The sequence below is a fragment of the Salvelinus namaycush genome, chromosome 34, assembly GCF_016432855.1.
Source record: "Salvelinus namaycush isolate Seneca chromosome 34, SaNama_1.0, whole genome shotgun sequence".
Classification (NCBI taxonomy): domain Eukaryota; kingdom Metazoa; phylum Chordata; class Actinopteri; order Salmoniformes; family Salmonidae; genus Salvelinus; species Salvelinus namaycush.
Genome location: NC_052340.1, coordinates 41,251,048 through 41,271,134, shown reverse-complemented (window position 1 = coordinate 41,271,134; position 20,087 = coordinate 41,251,048). Strand labels below are relative to the sequence as shown.

The 20,087-nt window shown below is 47.5% G+C and overlaps 1 protein-coding gene across 1 annotated transcript in view; it reads left to right on the top strand.

Annotated features, from left to right (window-relative positions):
• ryr1b (ryanodine receptor 1b (skeletal)) overlaps positions 1-20,087 on the top strand; it is a 261,073-nt gene that overhangs the window by 81,636 nt on the left and 159,350 nt on the right. Inside the window, exons 36-41 of the mRNA XM_038973731.1 lie at positions 10,726-10,917; positions 11,121-11,373; positions 14,955-15,521; positions 16,750-16,950; positions 18,327-18,438; positions 19,814-19,880. Coding sequence (XP_038829659.1) covers positions 10,726-10,917; positions 11,121-11,373; positions 14,955-15,521; positions 16,750-16,950; positions 18,327-18,438; positions 19,814-19,880 — 1,392 coding nt within the window. The remainder of the gene's footprint in view (positions 1-10,725; positions 10,918-11,120; positions 11,374-14,954; positions 15,522-16,749; positions 16,951-18,326; positions 18,439-19,813; positions 19,881-20,087) is intronic.

Here is a 20,087-nt window from a genome sequence, read left to right as displayed (position 1 = left end):
TAACCCTAACCCTGAGACAACACGCTGTCCACGCTAACCCTGACCCTGAGACAACACGCTGTCCACGCTAACCCTAACCCTGAGACAACACACTACTCCTAAACCTTGGTCATGATGGCCCTGCATATACCTGAGGAGAACAGGTTAGATAGAACACACTGTCCACGCTAACCCTAATCCTTTGTCATGATGGTCCTGTACATACCAGTGGAGAACTGGTTAGAGATAGACTGTACACTACAGGGTCGGACTCAATTCAGTTAGCAACATGTTGATATTGTCATAGACACTAATGGGCCAGTTTCAGTGAATTACTTTTCAAATAGTTTTAATCGTTTACATTTTTTTTTCCTTCAAATCCTGTAAACATACAATAGCACAACAGTTGATTGAGATGTTAAGGTTAGGTATAGCTCAAGTTTTTTTCAATACCCATATGGCAGTCATAGACACTGAAATACATGGATTTGGGACTAAATAAACAATTACATTTGCAACGGTCATAAACAATTCTAATAAATGCAACAGTTGGACAATGGATGAAGATTCTCCAAACTTTTACAATGTTTATAATCCAGATATTGATCAGATATTGATTTAGCACTTAAAACATTTTACTGCCACAGAAAACAACTTTACTGACTGCCTCGATTCGGTCATATGTAACAAAATTTGAAATGGTGTTTTTGACATTAGATAAAAGTAGAGACTCAGAGCTAGACAATTGTATATCATAAACTGCAGTTGAGGAACAATGGGAAAGTAATTCTGCTTTAAAAGTTGATAAACTTGTGTCCTCACTTTGAGAAAATGTCCCTTGAATGTTTTGGTACACCTACTGCAGAGCTCATCTTTGTCTACACCCATTCAGCATCGTTCCCAACCTATTAAGCCTTAGCCTCACCCATCTCTTTAAGGATTCACATGTGAGGCCATGTGCTAAAAAGAGGGAGTAAGGTAGTGTAGTAAACAACAACCAAAGATTTCGAGACTAAAAGTGGTGAAAGTAGTAACCTACAATAAGAAAAAACTTCAGGTAAAAATACACTTTATCTAGTCCTTATCATTATCTAGTCCTGGATCCTAATCTGATTTTGGTGCAGGTCCTGTTGTTCTTCACATTACCGTCTCTGGTAAACACACACTATATCAAATAAAATCTAAGTTTATTTGTCACATGCGCAGGATACAGAAGGTGTAAACGGTACAGTGAAGTGGGTTTACTGGCATAGTAGAAATATCAAAAACAGAAACTGTCCAGATAAAAATATTTTATAAATATTTTATAATTATTAGATGACGCTTACCAAGACACACTTGTCAAAATTGATGGGTCATGTGAAAGAAATGCTATGACCACTCCTCACCTTTTTTTTAAATATAATCTTTATTTAACTAGGCAAGTCAGTTAAGAACAAATTCTTATTTACAATGACGGCCCAGGAACAGTGGGTTAACTGCCTTGTTCAGGGGCAGAACGACAGATTTTTACCTTGTCATCTCTGGGATTCGATCTTCCAACCTTTTGGTTACTAGTCCAACGCTTTAACCACTAGGCTGCCTGCCTGGGTCACTATTATCAAGATATGTACACATCTTCATGAAATACAGTAGATGGCCGTAATCACCCTCAGACACACCTTTTGTTTAGACATGTAGCTAGCTAGCTAACTAAACAATAAACTGGCATAATCTCAACTCATACTACTACCAATACAAACATTGTCGTAGCTGTAGTATGGATCTGCAGGTAGCCGAAGTCAACAAACTAGGTTCAATGTTAGCTAGCTAGCTAACATTAGGCTATAACTAGCAATGCAAATGGGTTTCTGATTTAAATAATATTACTACACAGATTATACATGTAACATTAGCCAGCGAGCCACCAAGCTAACGTTCGCTAGCTAGCTAACAGTATGCTTTAACTTGCAATGAAAACTATTTTGCTGATTGGATTAGAAACGTATAATATCTGAAGATGTAGCTAGACTCTTACCCGTATACATTGATGAATGCTTCACGGCAGACTGGAACCATTTAACCCATTTAACTTTGTTTGTTTGTTGCTTACACCTTGTTTGGTCAGCGTTCTGTCAAGTCACTCCAGTTCACACTGATTGTGGCGTGGGCAGAAAGTAGCCCATCACTTTTTTTCAACTGATCTGTCGACAGCTAAATTCAGGGCATCAATGTTGTTGAGAAAAGTAGTAAAACTTTCGTAGTTCTCGATGGCTAACGTTTTATCTTTCAAAAACCGTGCGGTTAGAAAGGACTATCAACACATACTGAGCAGCTCACGTTTATAGACAGAAGCTATTTATTTATTTTATTTTACCTTTATTTAACTAGGCAAGTAATTTCAGAACAAATTATTATTTACAATGACGGCCTACCCAGGCCAAACCCTGGGCCAATTGTGCGCCGCCCTATGGGACTCCGTCCAGAGTCGTGATGCTAGTCAGGCGGGAGGGTGCGGGCAGCAATAGGTTGAAGAGCATGCACTTAGTTTTACTTGCATTTAAAAAGCAGTTGGAGGCCACGGAAGGAGTGTTGTATGGCATTGAAACTCGTTCGGAGTTGTTAGCACGGTGTCCAAAGAAGCACCAGATGTATACAGAATGTATACCATGTCTGAGTCTAACCTGGGCCACCAAAAGGGGCTCCTTGCAAGACCTGCCATTTTGACCACGCCCCAGTGGTTTTCCTGTAGCTCCTTCAGTAGGTCCCTCTGTAGAATAGCCCGGCACCACCGCTCTCATACCCCATAACCCACCATCACTTCCTACAGTGAGCTCAGTAGGTCCCTCTGTAGAGTAGCCTGCACCACCGCTCTCATACCCCATAACCCAACACACCATCACTTCCTACAGTGAGCTCAGTAGGTCCCTCTGTAGAGTAGCCCGGCACCACCGCTCTCATACCCCATAACACACCATCACTTCCTACAGTGAGCTCAGTAGGTCCCTCTGTAAGAGTAGCCCGGCACCACCGCTCTCATACCCCATAACACACCATCACTTCCTACAGTGAGCTCAGTAGGTCCCTCTGTAGAGTAGCCCGGCACCACCGCTCTCATACCCCATAACACACCATCACTTCCTACAGTGAGCTCAGTAGGTCCCTCTGTAGAGTAGCCCGGCACCACCGCTCTCATACCCCATAACACACCATCACTTCCTACAGTGAGCTCAGTAGGTCCCTCTGTAGAGTAGCCTGCACCACCGCTCTCATACCCCATAACACACCATCACTTCCTACAGTGAGCTCAGTAGGTCCCTCTGTAGAGTAGCCCGGCACCACCGCTCTCATACCCCATAACGCACCATCACTTCCTACAGTGAGCTCAGTAGGTCCCTCTGTAGAGTAGCCCGGCACCACCGCTCTCATACCCCATAACACACCATCACTTTCTACAGTGAGCTCAGTAGGTCCCTCTGTAGAGTAGCCCGGCACCACCGCTCTCATACCCCATAACACACCATCACTTCCTACAGTGAGCTCAGTAGGTCCCTCTGTAGAGTAGCCCGGCACCACCGCTCTCATACCCCATAACCCACCATCACTTCCTACAGTGAGCTCAGTAGGTCCCTCTGTAAGAGTAGCCCGGCACCACCGCTCTCATACCCCATAACGCACCATCACTTCCTACAGTGAGCTCAGTAGGTCCCTCTGTAAGAGTAGCCCGGCACCACCGCTCTCATACCCCATAACGCACCATCACTTCCTACAGTGAGTTCAGTAGGTCCCTCTGTAGAGTAGCCCGGCACCACCGCTCTCATACCCCATAACCCACCATCACTTCCTACAGTGAGCTCAGTAGGTCCCTCTGTAAGAGTAGCCCGGCACCACCGCTCTCATACCCCATAACGCACCATCACTTCCTACAGTGAGCTCAGTAGGTCCCTCTGTAAGAGTAGCCCGGCACCACCGCTCTCATACCCCATAACGCACCATCACTTCCTACAGTGAGCTCAGTAGGTCCCTCTGTAAGAGTAGCCCGGCACCACCGCTCTCATACCCCATAACACACCATCACTTCCTACAGTGAGCTCAGTAGGTCCCTCTGTAGAGTAGCCCGGCACCACCGCTCTCATACCCCATAACACACCATCACTTCCTACGGTGAGCTCAGTAGGTCCCTCTGTAAGAGTAGCCCGGCACCACCGCTCTCATACCCCATAACCCACCATCACTTCCTACAGTGAGCTCAGTAGGTCCCTCTGTAAGAGTAGCCCGGCACCACCGCTCTCATACCCCATAACGCACCATCACTTTCTACAGTGAGCTCAGTAGGTCCCTCTGTAGAGTAGCCCGGCACCACCGCTCTCATACCCCATAACACACCATCACTTCCTACAGTGAGCTCAGTAGGTCCCTCTGTAGAGTAGCCCGGCACCACCGCTCTCATACCCCATAACGCACCATCACTTCCTACGGTGAGCTCAGTAGGTCCCTCTGTAGAGTAGCCCGGCACCACCGCTCTCATACCCCATAACACACCATCACTTCCTACAGTGAGCTCAGTAGGTCCCTCTGTAAGAGTAGCCCGGCACCACCGCTCTCATACCCCATAACGCACCATCACTTTCTACAGTGAGCTCAGTAGGTCCCTCTGTAGAGTAGCCCGGCACCACCGCTCTCATACCCCATAACACACCATCACTTCCTACAGTGAGCTCAGTAGGTCCCTCTGTAGAGTAGCCTGGCACCACCGCTCTCATACCCCATAACGCACCATCACTTCCTACGGTGAGCTCAGTAGGTCCCTCTGTAGAGTAGCCCGGCACCACCGCTCTCATACCCCATAACACACCATCACTTCCTACAGTGAGCTCAGTAGGTCCCTCTGTAGAGTAGCCCGGCACCACCGCTCTCATACCCCATAACCCACCATCACTTCCTACAGTGAGCTCAGTAGGTCCCTCTGTAGAGTAGCCCGGCACCACCGCTCTCATACCCCATAACCCACCATCACTTCCTACAGTGAGCTCAGTAGGTCCCTCTGTAAGAGTAGCCCGGCACCACCGCTCTCATACCCCATAACGCACCATCACTTTCTACAGTGAGCTCAGTAGGTCCCTCTGTAAGAGTAGCCCGGCACCACCGCTCTCATACCCCATAACGCACCATCACTTCCTACAGTGAGCTCAGTAGGTCCCTCTGTAAGAGTAGCCCGGCACCACCGCTCTCATACCCCATAACGCACCATCACTTTCTACAGTGAGCTCAGTAGGTCCCTCTGTAGAGTAGCCCGGCACCACCGCTCTCATACCCCATAACGCACCATCACTTCCTACAGTGAGCTCAGTAGGTCCCTCTGTAGAGTAGCCCGGCACCACCGCTCTCATACCCCATAACCCACCATCACTTCCTACAGTGAGCTCAGTAGGTCCCTCTGTAAGAGTAGCCCGGCACCACCGCTCTCATACCCCATAACACACCATCACTTCCTACAGTGAGCTCAGTAGGTCCCTCTGTAAGAGTAGCCCGGCACCACCGCTCTCATACCCCATAACACACCATCACTTCCTACAGTGAGCTCAGTAGGTCCCTCTGTAAGAGTAGCCCGGCACCACCGCTCTCATACCCCATAACACACCATCACTTCCTACGGTGAGCTCAGTAGGTCCCTCTGTAAGAGTAGCCCGGCACCACCGCTCTCATACCCCATAACCCACCATCACTTTCTACAGTGAGTTCATCCCTTCTCAGCCAATAAGGCTTTAGTTCAGGATCAGTAACATGGTTAGGTCACCCTGTCAGTGTGAAATACTTCACTTTTGCCAAACCCTTTTGTCCTTGGTAGTTTCCCTGGCGATGTTCTTCGCTAAAATGGGAAGTACATCTAAAGATGACACTCGATAGTTTGGATTGCGTGAAGCAAATGCAATAGGCCTCTCACTACCGTCAGGCATCATGTGTGAGATGACATCACCCACCCCGTTATGGTGAGGCATCACAAGCCAATATTACTAGCGTGTGTGGGATCATAGTGGACTAACACGGAGGAGGGAGACAGCTGCGTCTCCGTTGTTTCAGATGCCCGGCTGACATTGTTCTGAACACACCCGAGGTCTCTCTTTCTGTTAGGAGCTCTGTCATAGGTTTGATGAGAATAGAGAGATTCTCCATGAACTTGCCATAGTAGGTAAGGAAATCATGAAATCAAATCAAATGTATTTATAAAGCCCTTCGTACATCAGCTGATATCTCAAAGTGCTGTACAGAAAACCCAGCCTAAAACCCCAAACAGCAAGCAATGCAGGTGTAGAAGACAGATACGCTCTGAGTTCTGTCACGTTAGTTGGCACTGGAGCCTTTGCTATGGCTTCAGTCTTGTCCTGCACTGGATGTAGCTCCTGTTTGTCTATCCTGGATGTAGCCCCTGTTCGTCTATCCTGGATGTAGCCCCTGTTCCTCTATCCTGGATGTAGCCCCTGTTCCTCTATCCTGGATGTAGCCCCTGTTCGTCTATCCTGGATGTAGCCCCTGTTCCTCTATCCTGGATGTAGCCCCTGTTTGTCTATCCTGGATGTAGCCCCTGTTCCTCTATCCTGGATGTAGCCCCTGTTCCTCTATCCTGGATGTAGCCCCCTGTTCGTCTATCCTGGATATAGTCCCTGTTCATCTATCCTGGATATAGCCCCTGTTCATCTATCCTGGATGTAGCCCCATGTTCGTCTATCCTGGATATAGCCCCTGTTCGTCTATCCTGGATGTAGCCCCTGTACGTCTATCCTGGATATAGCCCCTGTTTGTCTATCCTGGATATAGCCCCTGTTCATCTATCCTGGATATAGCCCCTGTTCGTCTGTCCTGGATATAGCCCCTGTTCATCTATCCTGGATGTAGCCCCTGTTCGTCTGTCCTGGATATAGCCCCTGTTCGTCTATCCTGGATGTAGCCCCTGTTCATCTATCCTGGATATAGCCCCTGTTCCTCTATCCTGGATGTAGCCCCATGTTCGTCTATCCTGGATATAGTCCCTGTTCGTCTATCCTGGATGTAGCCCCTGTTCGTCTATCCTGGATATAGCCCCTGTTCGTCTATCCTGGATGTAGCCCCTGTACGTCTATCCTGGATATAGCCCCTGTTTGTCTATCCTATGACCTAAGTTAGTGACACTAGACTGAAAAGATGCACACTTGTCCCTGTTAACTCTTAAACCCACGTTCTTGCATCCTCTTTAACACTGCTTCTACGTTCTGTAAGTGGTCCTCGGCCGATTTCCCTGTGATAAGAACGCCATCTAGAAAGCAACACAGCCCCAGGTAAACCCTGTGAGACCTGGTCCATAATAGGTTGGAATACAGCTGGCAGTCTATTCATCTGGTATTAACCCTTCAACGTGTTTATAGTCAGGAAATGCTTTGCCTCTTGTTCTACCTCCACTTGCTGGTAGGTCTGTTGTAAGGTCTAACTTTGTGAACTGTTTTACCTCAGGCTAAAGTAGGAAACAAGTCCTGGGTGTTTGGTAAGGCGTACTTGTCCACATCTGACTCCCCTGTTTGTCTTTGGAACGCAAACTATTGGTGCTGCTCGTTCACAGTATTCTATGGGTGTGATCACTCCTTGTTTTTTCTAGCTCTGTAAGCTGCTTGTCTACTGCCTCTCTGAGTGCATAAGGCACAGGTTTAGCCTCACAGGTCTAGCCTCACAGGTCTAGCCTCACAGGTCTAGCCATACAGGTCTAGCCTCACAGGTCTAGCCTCACAGGTCTAGCCTTACAGGTCTAGCCTCACAGGTCTAGCCTCACAGGTCTAGCCTCACAGGTCTAGCCATACAGGTCTAGCCTTACAGGTCTAGCCTTACAGGTCTAGCCTCACAGGTCTAGCCTCACAGGTCTAGCCTTACAGGTCTAGCCTCACAGGTCTAGCCATACAGGTCTAGCCATACATGTCTAGCCATACAGGTCTAGCTATACAGGTATAGCCTTACAGGTCTAGCCTTACAAAACTTAGTCTTTAACTCCCTTTACCACACCAATGTTCACCACTAAACACCTCCGCATATTTATCGCACACCTGCGCAACTGTGTCTGACACATGGTTCACTCTTCACCAATCGAATATGAGGTGCTGAATCCAATTCATCCCCCGTTAGTGTAGGACTCTCCGCTTTTGACACTAATAGAGGTTTCATTTCACTTTAACCTCCAGCTGTCCCAATAAGTGAATCGGCTGAGCTGAGTAACTTCTCAAAACAACATCACATGGTTGCAGTTGATGCTTCTTTAAATCTGCTGTTGTCTCTGAGATAATAGACATGGCAGCCCCATTATCTACCTCCATCTTTGTCTTTTCCCCCGTTACATCTCACCATGACCATATAAGGTTTCACATACTCACGATCACTACACACAGTAAAAAGTCCCAAGTCCTTTTCTGACTGGTGATTTCTGACTGTGCTGGAGCCTGCAGACGATAGCAGTTCTGCCTCCTCAACTTGATCTGTTAACCCCTTTACTAGATTAGAGTGCACTTTTTGAGAGCGTTGCTTAGAAAATGTGCTGTTCCCCGCAGATACTTTCCCCTTGCAAGCTCTTTCAAGATGTCCAGTCTTCAGGCACGCTCTGCATTGTAACTCCTTGTAACGGCAGGTCTGCTGTGAATGTCCTGTCCCCAAACAGCGGAAACATGGCTTTGACGTCTCCCCCCTCTGGTCTGACATCCACTGTTTCTCCCTGTCGGATCCAGGTCGATGCCCCTCCCGTTTTGTGGTCAACTAATCGGTTCTCAACTGATGTCGGTGTCTGCTGGAATTTCTGCATACTCCGGGCTGTGCACTCCAAGTTGTTGACAATGTCCAAATACTTTTGCCCGTGTTCAATTCTCCCAGTATGCCACGCTTAACATCTTGCCACGCAGCTCCTTACTGGCAACTCCATAAACTAGCTGTTCCCTCAGTTGTTCCTCTAGTGCAGCCCCAAACTCACATGTAGCCGCCAGTCCCTTTAGCGATGCTATATACTCAGCTAACGTCTCTCCCGAACAACTGTTTCCTATTCCAAAAAACATACACGTTCCATTTTGGAGCATAAAAGTCTCTCAGAGCTGAAATGAGCTAGCCTCTCCCGGCTGCTTCGGCGCTACCAAAATCTTTCAGCAGCGTAAATGTATTTGAACCAACGGCTGATAAAAACACCGCTCTTCTACGGTCGTAAGCTATCTCGTTGGCCTCCAAAAAATGCAAAAATAATCGCTCCTCATATGTGCTGAAGCTCTCGTTAATCCTCCTGGAAACACAAACCGGTCTCACTACTGAAATGTACCATAGCTGTCATTAGCCCACACGTCGTTTCTTCCCAGTTGACCAGCTAATTTACTAACTTTAGTTACTAGCTAACTTTCTAGCTCGTTCACTCGGTTGGTCATCAGGAGTCTGAGGATTTCGTTATCCTCGTCGCCAGTTGTTGCATCCTAAGAATGCTGGGTTCTTTTACGGAATACTCAGAAGCGTACTTATAATAAACGGAACAGATTTATTTAATGTTTAAATTAAGATTAAATTATTTAATCCGTAACACATTACAGTCGACCACTCTCTACAGTGTCTTCAGGCGAACTCTCCAACACATTGGAACTCTCGTAATCCAATCACTTCAACGCAAGAACGGAAACCCCATTGTCATTTGTTAATTCAAATAACTCAACCCCCTGCTCACAAATCTCAATGGCTATTTGCAACCGTTTTACGTCTAAACTAATTAACACATAATAGATTTCTCAATACACCAAACGTATCCGTCTTGTGACCACATTTCCTGGTGCCTCCCTGTATACAGATTATTTGACAGGTTTTATTCCAAAATAGTATGAATTTGCCTCCTGAGTGGCGCAGCTGACTAAGACACTGCATCGCTGTGCTTGAGGCATCACTACAGACCCTGGTTCGATCCCAGGCTGTGTTACAGCCGGCCGTGACGGGGAGACCCATGAGGCAGCGCACAATTTTCGTACGGGTTAGGGGAGGGTTTGGCCAGTCAGGATTTCCTTGTCCCATCGCGCTCTAGCGACTCCTTGTGGTGGGCCGGGCACCTGCAAGCTGATTTCGGTCGCTATCTTGGTGCGGCTGGCTTTCCTGGTTAGGCGAGCAGCGGCCTGGCAGGGTCGTGTTTCGGAGGACGCATGGCTCTCAACCTTCGCCTTTCCCGAGTTCATAGAGGAGTTACAACGATCGGACAAGACTATAACTACCAATTGGATATCTTGCAATTGGGGAGACAAAGGGGTAAAAGTACCAAAAAAAATGTCAATGGTTTTAGAGATGTGACCATCCAGATCTGTTTACACTAGATTGATATGCAGGAACAATGTGTCCCTGACTAAACCCCCCCCCCCCAACCCTAACCCTAACCCTAACCCTAACCCTAACCCTGGTCGTGAAGATCACATCACAATGCGTCTTTTAATCGTCTACACCTGTCAACAAAATGTGGTCAACAATCAGAATGTAGAGAAGATCAAGAAAAAGGACGTATGTTAGAACCAGGTATAAACAGGGCCCATGGATGATTGTGCTCATTGCTTCGAGTTGGGAAGAAGAAAAAAAATAATGTTTGTCATTGGAATGGCATGCTTTGAGCACTACAGGAAAGTACAATTTGCATGTGAAAAGTGTATGTCAAACGCTGTATTTTTGCTATAGGCCTTTTGTTTCTGTTATCTATACTACGTACTACTTCACTCTCCTGCCCCGTGTAAAGGTTCTAATGCCTCTCTGTAGGTGTATTGACATCCTGGAGTTATCTGAGCGTCTGGATCTACTGAAGTTTCACTTCCACACTCTGATGCTGTACTGTGCTGTCTGCGCTCTGGGCAACAACCGTGTAGCACACGCCCTCTGCTCACACGTTGACGAATCACAGCTCTTCTATGCCATGGAGAACACCTACCTGCCCGGCCCCCTTCGCAGCGGGTACAGATTTGATTGGTTGATTGATTGATTGTTTTATCTCAGTGTCTTACACATTAGGTGCCCAGCCCAACTGGGCTTACTTTACAAGACACTATTTAAAAAATACTTGTGCACAAAATTAATTTACGATGTAATAATTCTTATTGTCAATCTCTCTGTCTCCAGGTAATATGACCTTTTACCTTTAACCTCTCCCTGTTCAGGTTCTACGACCTGCTGATCTCCATCCACCTGGAGTCAGCCAAGCGGGCACGGCTGGGCACCAACCGGGAGTTCATTGTGCCCATGTCCGCCGAGACGCTGAGCATCACCCTGTACCCTGATGCTGAGAAGGCCTCTGACCTACCGGGTGTGGGGTTAACTACCTGTCTTAGACCCAAGCTGCACTTCTCAGCCATCAACTTTGTTGGGACGGATCCCGACCTGTACACTCTCAGCCCTGTCTTCCCTCTTCAGGTAATTCACTTAAATTCAAATCAAATCACTGTATTGTTCCTATTCCGCACAGTGAGTCAGCTTCTTGTGTGGCTTTGTTACATGCAACAAATGAAGGTAAATTAAGGTAAATTAAGGTAAGGGCTCTTTTGTCTGAATCTGGTGTATGTACAGACATTTGTTTAAACCACTGTAGGTCTAAGCCAGTGGTAAACCCCTGTGGTAAACCACTGTGGGTCTAAACCAGTGGTAATCACTAATATTTCTGAGGAAGCCACTTTTGTTAATCAAAATCACTGTGCGAGTCTCCATACCCATCGGAGATCGGGGGCTTGGGGGTCAAATGGATTCATACATGATATTTAAGATACTATTAGCTTGGACGATCACGCTACACTACATGTCCAAAAATATGTGGACATCTGCTCGTCGAAAATCATGGGCATTAATATGGAGTTGGTCCCCCCTTTGCTGCTGTAACAGCCTCCACTCTTCTGGGAAGGCTTCCCACTAGAAGTGGGAACATTGCTGCAGGGACTTGCTTCCATTCAGCCACAAGAGCATTAGTGAGGTCAGGCACTGATGTTGGGTGATTAGGCCTGGCTCGCAGTCGACGTTCCAATTCATCACAACGGTGTTCAATGGGGTTGAGGTCAAGGCTCTGTGCAGGCCAGTCAAGTTCTTCTACACCGATCTTGACAAACCATTTCTGTATGGACCTCGCTTTGTGCACAGGGGTATTGTCATGCTGAAACAGGAAAGGGCCTTCCCCAAACTGTTGCCACAAAGCTGGAAGCACAGAATCGTCTAGAATGTCATTGTATGCTGTAGAGTTAAGATTTCCCTTCACCCGAACTAAGGGGCCCGGACCATGAAAAACAGCCCCAGACCATTGCTCCTCCACCAAACTTTACAGTTGGCACTATGCATTCGGGCAGGTAGCGTTTTCCTGGCATACGTCAAACCCAGATTCGTCCATCGGACTGCCAGATAGTGAAGTGTGAATCATCACTCCAGAGAACGTGTTTCTACTGCTCCAGAGTCCAATGGTGGCGAGCTTTACACCACTCCAGCCGACGCTTGGCATTGCACATGGTGATCTTAGGCTTGTGTGCGGCTGCTCGGCCATGGAAACCCATTTCATGAAGCTCCCATCGAACAGTTCTTGTGCTGACTTTGCTTTCAGAGGCAGCTTGGTAGTGACTATTTTACGCACTACGCGCTTCAGCAGTCTCGTTCTGTGAGCTTGTGCAGTCTACTACTTTGTGGATTAGCCGTTGTTGCTCCTAGACGTTTCCACTTCACAATAACAGCATTTACAGTTGACCCGGGGCAGCTCCAACAGGGCATAAATTTGACAAACATTGAAATTCACTGCGCTCTTCCGTAAGGCCATTCTATTGCCAATGTTTGTCTATGGAGATCGCATGGCTGTGTGATCGAATTTATACACCTGTCAGCAACGGGTGTGGTTGAAATAACCGAACCCCCTAATTTGAAGGGGTGTCCACATACTGCTGTATTGGGTTCTTTGACTCTATTTCACAATAATATAATTAATCTTTTGAATCTGAACCTATTGACATTATCTCAATAAAAGTAATAGCACAAGATATGTCAAATCAGGTAATGAAACATTTCCTTCTGGAGGAAGCTTTGGAGTGATTGAAATGCATTGGAAAGGTATTGAAAAGTTCAGGGAAAGTTCAGGGATGATCATCAAACATTCTTTGTGTATGGTTGTTTTGTGGAGAATCAATTCATTGCCCTCAGTTATTCTGTGCAGATTCATCACTCTTCCTTCCAACGAGTCAGCTTGTGTCATAAACAGAAGAAACATACGTGTTTCTGGGAGTCCTAGCTTTCAGGATTGGGGTCATAGTCGGTAATTGCTACAACCGGTAATTGCTACAACCAAATCTAGAGAAGGAAAAATATTTAAAGATGCTCCAGAAGCTGTTTGTCCCGGCTTTTACCGCTCTGTTTGTCCTGGCTTTTACCGCGCTGTTTGTTCCAGCTTTTACCGGTCTGTTTGTCCCGGCTTTTACCGGTCTGTTTGTCCCGGCTTTTACCGGTCTGTTTGTCCCGGCTTTTACCGCTCTGTTTGTCCCGGCTTTTACCGCTCTGTTTGTCCCTATTACCGCTCTGTTTTCCCCGGCTTTTACCGGTCTGTTTGTCCCAGCTTTTACCGCTCTTTTACCGCACATACAAACACCATGATCCCTTTGCTCGTTGTATAATTCCTCCTTGCAACTATCTACGCATTCTCCTTCTCTCCTTCTCTCACCTTTCCCCTTGGCTTGTAGTCTTCAGTGCACAAAACATCAGCTCGCTGTGACCAGGCAAGAAAAACTTTCCAAGCTAAACCTTCATATCATAACTACTAACCGCTACACACAGCCTACATCATTGTCACCATATTAACGTCATAGTCAACATAGCTACTAGAACTAACGTGTTAGTAAACTGCTACAATCATGCAGTACAGTGTACAGTCAGCAAGCAGTTTAGCAGTCACACCGGCAGGCCCCGGGGGCAATAAATTAATAAAAACCAAAAGCTTACCTTGACTTGGAAGAGTTCCAGTGTTGGATAGCTATAGCCAGCTAGCTAACATATCATCCCTGTTTGTTTGAGCGGGGTGTTTGGGTAGGCTAAACTAGCTAGCTGCATTCAACTAGCTAATTGAAAGTTTTACAAAATACAACCAAATATAGCTAGCTTTCTCTCTATCTCTCTCTTACTTCTCCTTAATTTAGGACGAAATTAATTTGTTCAAAAATGTTCAACTATTGTCTTTCTCTCTCTTTGAGTCAATTACTCCTCACATGTTATGCACTGCAGTGCTAGCTAGCTGTAGCATATGCTTTCAGTACTAGATTCAAGAGCTCTGATAGGTTGGAGGACATCCTCCAGAAGTTGTCATAATTACCATAATAATTAGACCCGTATTTGGTCACTTTAATCGCTGCATTTTTTTACCCCCTATTCATGTTGTAATTTTTACCGCCCTGTACGGAGCTACTTTCAGATGACTTGTGTGCATCGTAGAGCAAAACCAGTTGGTGTTAAATGTGCCTCAGCTTTCAATGATGTGTTCGTATAAGTTTGTAGCTTTAAACCATCTGGACAGTCAGTTTTGTGAGAAGAATTGGGATGTCTGCGTCAGCGACTTCAGACAACTGTCGTAGTACTAAACAACCAACACCCTCTTGTCCGTGAGTCTCAGCTTTCGATGGTGGAGTTTAGTTCGTTTGGGGTTTTACAGACTATTTCGTGACGATTTTCTTGTCCGGATCCGAGTCGTGTCTGGAAAAAAACACTGTCTAGCCGCATTGCTGCTATCGGTGAACTCAGTACAGTCTCACGGAGCATATGCCTCGAAACAGGAAGTCTCTAGCGTAAACACACGGGGGAGCTACTTAATAAAACACGCGTCAAACAACTTAAGGGGGTTTATTTGCCCCCGTCCAATACACCTAACAATTCAGAGTCAAGTGGAATAAATAGGGTCAGGTGGGTTGATAAAGCAGCTAGTTATTAACTCATTTTAAATAATGTTCTTTGTAACCCATGCCTCTTCTCGCCTGCCCTTTCCTCAGGAACTGAAGACCAAAGCCATCAGCATGTTGACAGAGGCGGTCCTAGATGGTAGCCAGGCTATGAGAGACCCAGTAGGAGGCAGCGTAGAGTTCCACTTCGTCCCCATCCTGAAGCTCATCAGCACTCTCCTCATCATGGGCATCTTCAACGATGAAGATGTTAAACACATCCTCAAGATGATTGACCCAAATGTGTTCGCTGGGAAGAAAGAGGAGGTGGAGGAGGGAGACAAGGCAGAGGATGCTACCGCCAAGGAAGAGGGTGAAGAAGTGAAGGAGAAAGAAGAGGAGGAGGAGGAAGAGGAGGCAGATGATGAAGGAGTAGGGGAGGAGGAAGAAGAGGATGAGGAACTGAAACACCTAAAGAAAGAAGAGGGGGAGGAGGAGGAGGAGGAGGGGGAGAAGGAACACGAGGAGGAAGAGAAGGAGAAAGAGGAAGAGGGGGAGAAAAAAGAGATGACAGAAGAGGAGGAGGCAGCAGCGATAGAGTTGGAGCTAGAGAAGGAAGAGGCGGCTTTGGAGGAGGGACTACTGCAGATGAAACTGCCAGAGTCTGTCAAACTGCAGGTGAGTCTCTTCTGACAGCCATGTGAGTACTAAGGCTGGTCTTAGTGATTTGGAGGCCTCAGTCAGAGGCCCCTGCTATGTCTATTTAACACAATCATGGCTACTGAACGAAGAGTTGTTCGGAGCCTGGTTTTTGTAAAAGTCTAACTGAAAAGACTTGAAATGCTCTTCACTAGTGAAGGTCTTTGCATCACCACATAGGACAGGGATGGGCAATAATGTTGTCTCAAGGGACACATCAGGATTTTGAAATTCAACAGAGAGGGCCTCACAGATTTTTGTTTGTCAAAAGCAATTAGCAGCCCAGAAAAAGGGCAATAGTTTCTTCATGTTTTTATCTGTTTTTACACATTCAAGTTATGGATTAACGATGTGTAAATTCTGGACTAATACCTATATCTGATATTTTCTTTGCAATATCGACCAATACCGCTACATTTTTTTTCTTTCATTTCATACAAACTGTAACCACGTTTCTATGTTCAGAAGGCTAATAAGACATTATTTTAAATGACTTTGATATGGGAAAGGTGAGAAATGTACATTAGAAATGTATTGGAATGTTCAGGAAAACATCAGAGAAGATCATCAGGTAATAATCGTATGTGTAGAAAAAAATATCTGCTTTTGTCCCAGGCTCTTTAAACATGTCCTGCGCGGCTTAAGCGCTGTAGAGGGAAGTAGAAGACACGTACTGGTACGTGTTCCTGAGAGTCCGAGCTTTCAGCCGTGGGTCGTAAAAGCTAATAATCCCAAACGTTCAAAAGCTAGAGCCAAATTTATAGAAAGGCAAGAAAGGGGAAACATCAGCGATTACTCACGAGAGGAGGAGGGCCTCAAGCAGGGGTTGAAGAAGGCAAGATAACAAAAATAATGTTTTATTAAACTAAATTATGCCAAGTTCACAAGGCCCCCCCCCCCCGCTGGTGATGTGAGGCAATTGTCTTAGTTGCCTAAATTCGCCACCGCAAATACTTTGCCTCATTTATCAACATAACTAAAAAAAGGGCATGCATACAAACAAAACCTACAAAAGATGTATGAAATGTTTCTCACATGCTGGAAATCACAGAGAAGACAATTGTTTATATGAACGAAGTACGCACAACTTCATGCTGCTCTGGACTCAAACTCATAAAGGCTAGATGTGAGTGTTGTTTTGTGAACTGATCTCTCTCTCTCTTCTTTTATCTCTTCCCCCCCCCGTCTTTCTTTACCTCCCTCTCAGATGTGTACGCTGCTGCAGTACTTCTGTGACTGTGAACTGAGGCACAGGGTGGAGGCTATCGTGGCGTACTCAGATCAGTTTGTCAACGCCATTCAGACCAATCAGAGGGTTCGCTATAACCTGCTGATGCAGGCCTTCACCATGAGCGCTGCCGAGACCGCACGCAAGACACGAGAGTTCCGCTCCCCACCTCAGGATCAGGTACAACTAGCCTTGTCCAAGCCAGAACGGTCCATAGGGCAGGACCAGGTACAACTAGCCTTGTCCAAGCCAGAAAGGTCCATAGGGCAGGACCAGGTACAACTAGCCTTGTCCAAGCCAGAACGGTCCATAGGGCAGAATCAGGTACAACTAGCCTTGTCCAAGCCAGAGCGGTCCATAGGGCAGGATCAGGTACAACTAGCCTTGTCCAAGCCAGAACGGTCCATAGGGCAGGACCAGGTACAACTAGCCTTGTCCAAGCCAGAAAGGTCCATAGGGCAGGACCAGGTACAACTAGCCTTGTCCAAGCCAGAACGGTCCATAGGGCAGAATCAGGTACAACTAGCCTTGTCCAAGCCAGAGCGGTCCATAGGGCAGGATCAGGTACAACTAGCCTTGTCCAAGCCAGAACGGTCCATAGGGCAGGATCAGGTACAACTAGCCTTGTCCAAGCCAGAGCGGTCCATAGGGCAGGATCAGGTACAACTAGCCTTGTCCAAGCCAGAGCGGTCCATAGGGCAGGATCAGGTACAACTAGCCTTGTCCAAGCCAGAGCGGTCCATAGGGCAGGATCAGGTACAACTAGCCTTGTCCAAGCCAGAGCGGTCCATAGGGCAGGATCAGGTACAACTAGCCTTGTCCAAGCCAGAGCGGTCCATAGGGCAGGATCAGGTACAACTAGCCTTGTCCAAGCCAGAACGGTCCATAGGGCAGGATCAGGTACAACTAGCCTTGTCCAAGCCAGAACGGTCCATAGGGCAGGTCCAGGTACAACTAGCCTTGTCCAAGCCAGAACGGTCCATAGGGAAGGACCAGGTACAACTAGCCTTGTCCAAGCCAGAACGGTCCATAGGGCAGGACCAGGTACAACTAGCCTTGTCCAAGCCAGAACGGTCCATAGGGCAGGACCAGGTACAACTAGCCTTGTCCAAGCCAGAACGGTCCATAGGGCAGGACCAGGTACAACTAGCCTTGTCCAAGCCAGAACGGTCCATAGGGCAGGATCAGGTACAACTAGCCTTGTCCAAGCCAGAACGGTCCATAGGGCAGGACCAGGTACAACTAGCCTTGTCCAAGCCAGAACGGTCCATAGGGCAGGACCAGGTACAACTAGCCTTGTCTAAGCCAGAACGGTCCCTAGGGCAGGACCAGGTACAACTAGCCTTGTCCAAGCCAGAATGTAGCGTGAGGCAGCTTGATGTACCAGTACACCCTCTGGACAGGACACCAGTCTATTTCCTGTTTCTGTAGCGTGAGGCAGCTTTATGTACCAGTACACCCTCTGGACAGGACACCAGTCTATTTCCTGTTTCTGTAGCGTGAGTAGTGCCATCTGATGCTGATGATAGGTAACTGTGTGTGTTCCTTCCTGTCAGGTGATCCTGCTGACCAACTTTAAGCATGGTCCGGAGGAGGAGGAGTGTCCAGTACCGGAGGAGACCAGAGACACACTGACCGACTTCCACACTGACATCCTTATACATTGTGGTCAGTAACCCTAACCCCTGACCCCTAACCCTGACCCTACAGCACATCATAACAACCTTCTGACCCCTGACCCCTAACCCTGACCCTACAGCACATCATATCAACCTTCCGACCCCTGACCCCTAACCCTGATCCACAGCACATCATAACAACCTTCTGACCCCTGACCCTGACCCTACAGCACATCATAATAACCTTCTGACCCCTGACCCCTAACCCTGACCCTACAGCACATCATAACAACCTTCCAACTCCTGACCCATAACCCTGACCCTACAGCACATCATAACAACCTTCTGACCCCTAACCCTGACCCACAGCACATCATAACAACCTTCTGACCCCTAACCCTGACCCCACAGCACACCATAACAACCTTCTGACCCCTGACCCCTAACCCTGACCCTACAGCACATCATAACAACCTTCTGACCCCTAACCCTTACCCTACAGCACATCATAACAACCTTCTGACCCCTGACCCCTAACCCTGACCCACAGCACATCATAACAACCTTCTGACCCCTAACCCTGACCCTACAGCACATCATAACAACCTTCTGACCCCTGACCCCTAACCCTGACCCACATCACATCATAATAACCTTCTGACCCCTAACCCTGACCCCACAGCACATCATAACAACCTTCTGACCCCTGACCCCTAACCCTGACCCTACAGCACATCATAACAACCTTCTGACCCCTGACCCCTAACCCTGACCCACAGCACATCATAACAACCTTCTGACCCCTGACCCCTAACCCTGACCCTACAGCACATCATAACAACCTTCTGACCCCTAACCCTGACCCACAGCACATCATAACAACCTTCTGACCCCTGACCCCTAACCCTGACCCACAGCACATCATAACAACCTTCTGACCCCTAACCCTGACCCACAGCACATCATAACAACCTTCCGACCCCTGACCCCTAACCCTGACCCTACAGCACATCATAATAACCTTCTGACCCCTAACCCCTAACCCTGACCCACAGCACATCATAACAACCTTCTGACCCCTAACCCTGACCCTACAGCACATCATAACAACCTTCTGACCCCTGATCCCTAACCCTGACCCACAGCACATCATAACAACCTTCTGACCCCTGACCCCTAACCCTGACCCACAGCACATTAACAACCTTCTGACCCCTAACCTCTAACCCTGACCCACAGCACATCATAACAACCTTCTGACCCCTGACCCCTAACCCTGACCCACAGCACATCATAACAACCTTCCGACCCCTGACCCCTAACCCTGACCCACAGCACATCATAACAACCTTCTGACCCCTGACCCCTAACCCTGACCCACACACAGAGAGCTAACTATGCTTACTATGTATCCTCTCCTCCAGGCGTGCACATCGAGGCGGAAGAGGAGGAGGAGGAGGTGGACACCTCTCTGAGAGGGCGCCTTGGCCGGTACGTAACTCTAAGGAGCTGGACCTTTAGCCGAAAGTTTGCCGGTTCGAATCCCAGCACTCTTCTGTCCTCTTCACAAGTGTGTGTGTGTGTGTGTGTGTGTGTGTGTGTGTGTGTGTGTGTGTGTGTGTGTGTGTGTGTGTGTGTGTGTGTGTGTGTGTGTGTGTGTGAGAGATGTGTGCTATCTGGGGGTTGACAACTGAAGAG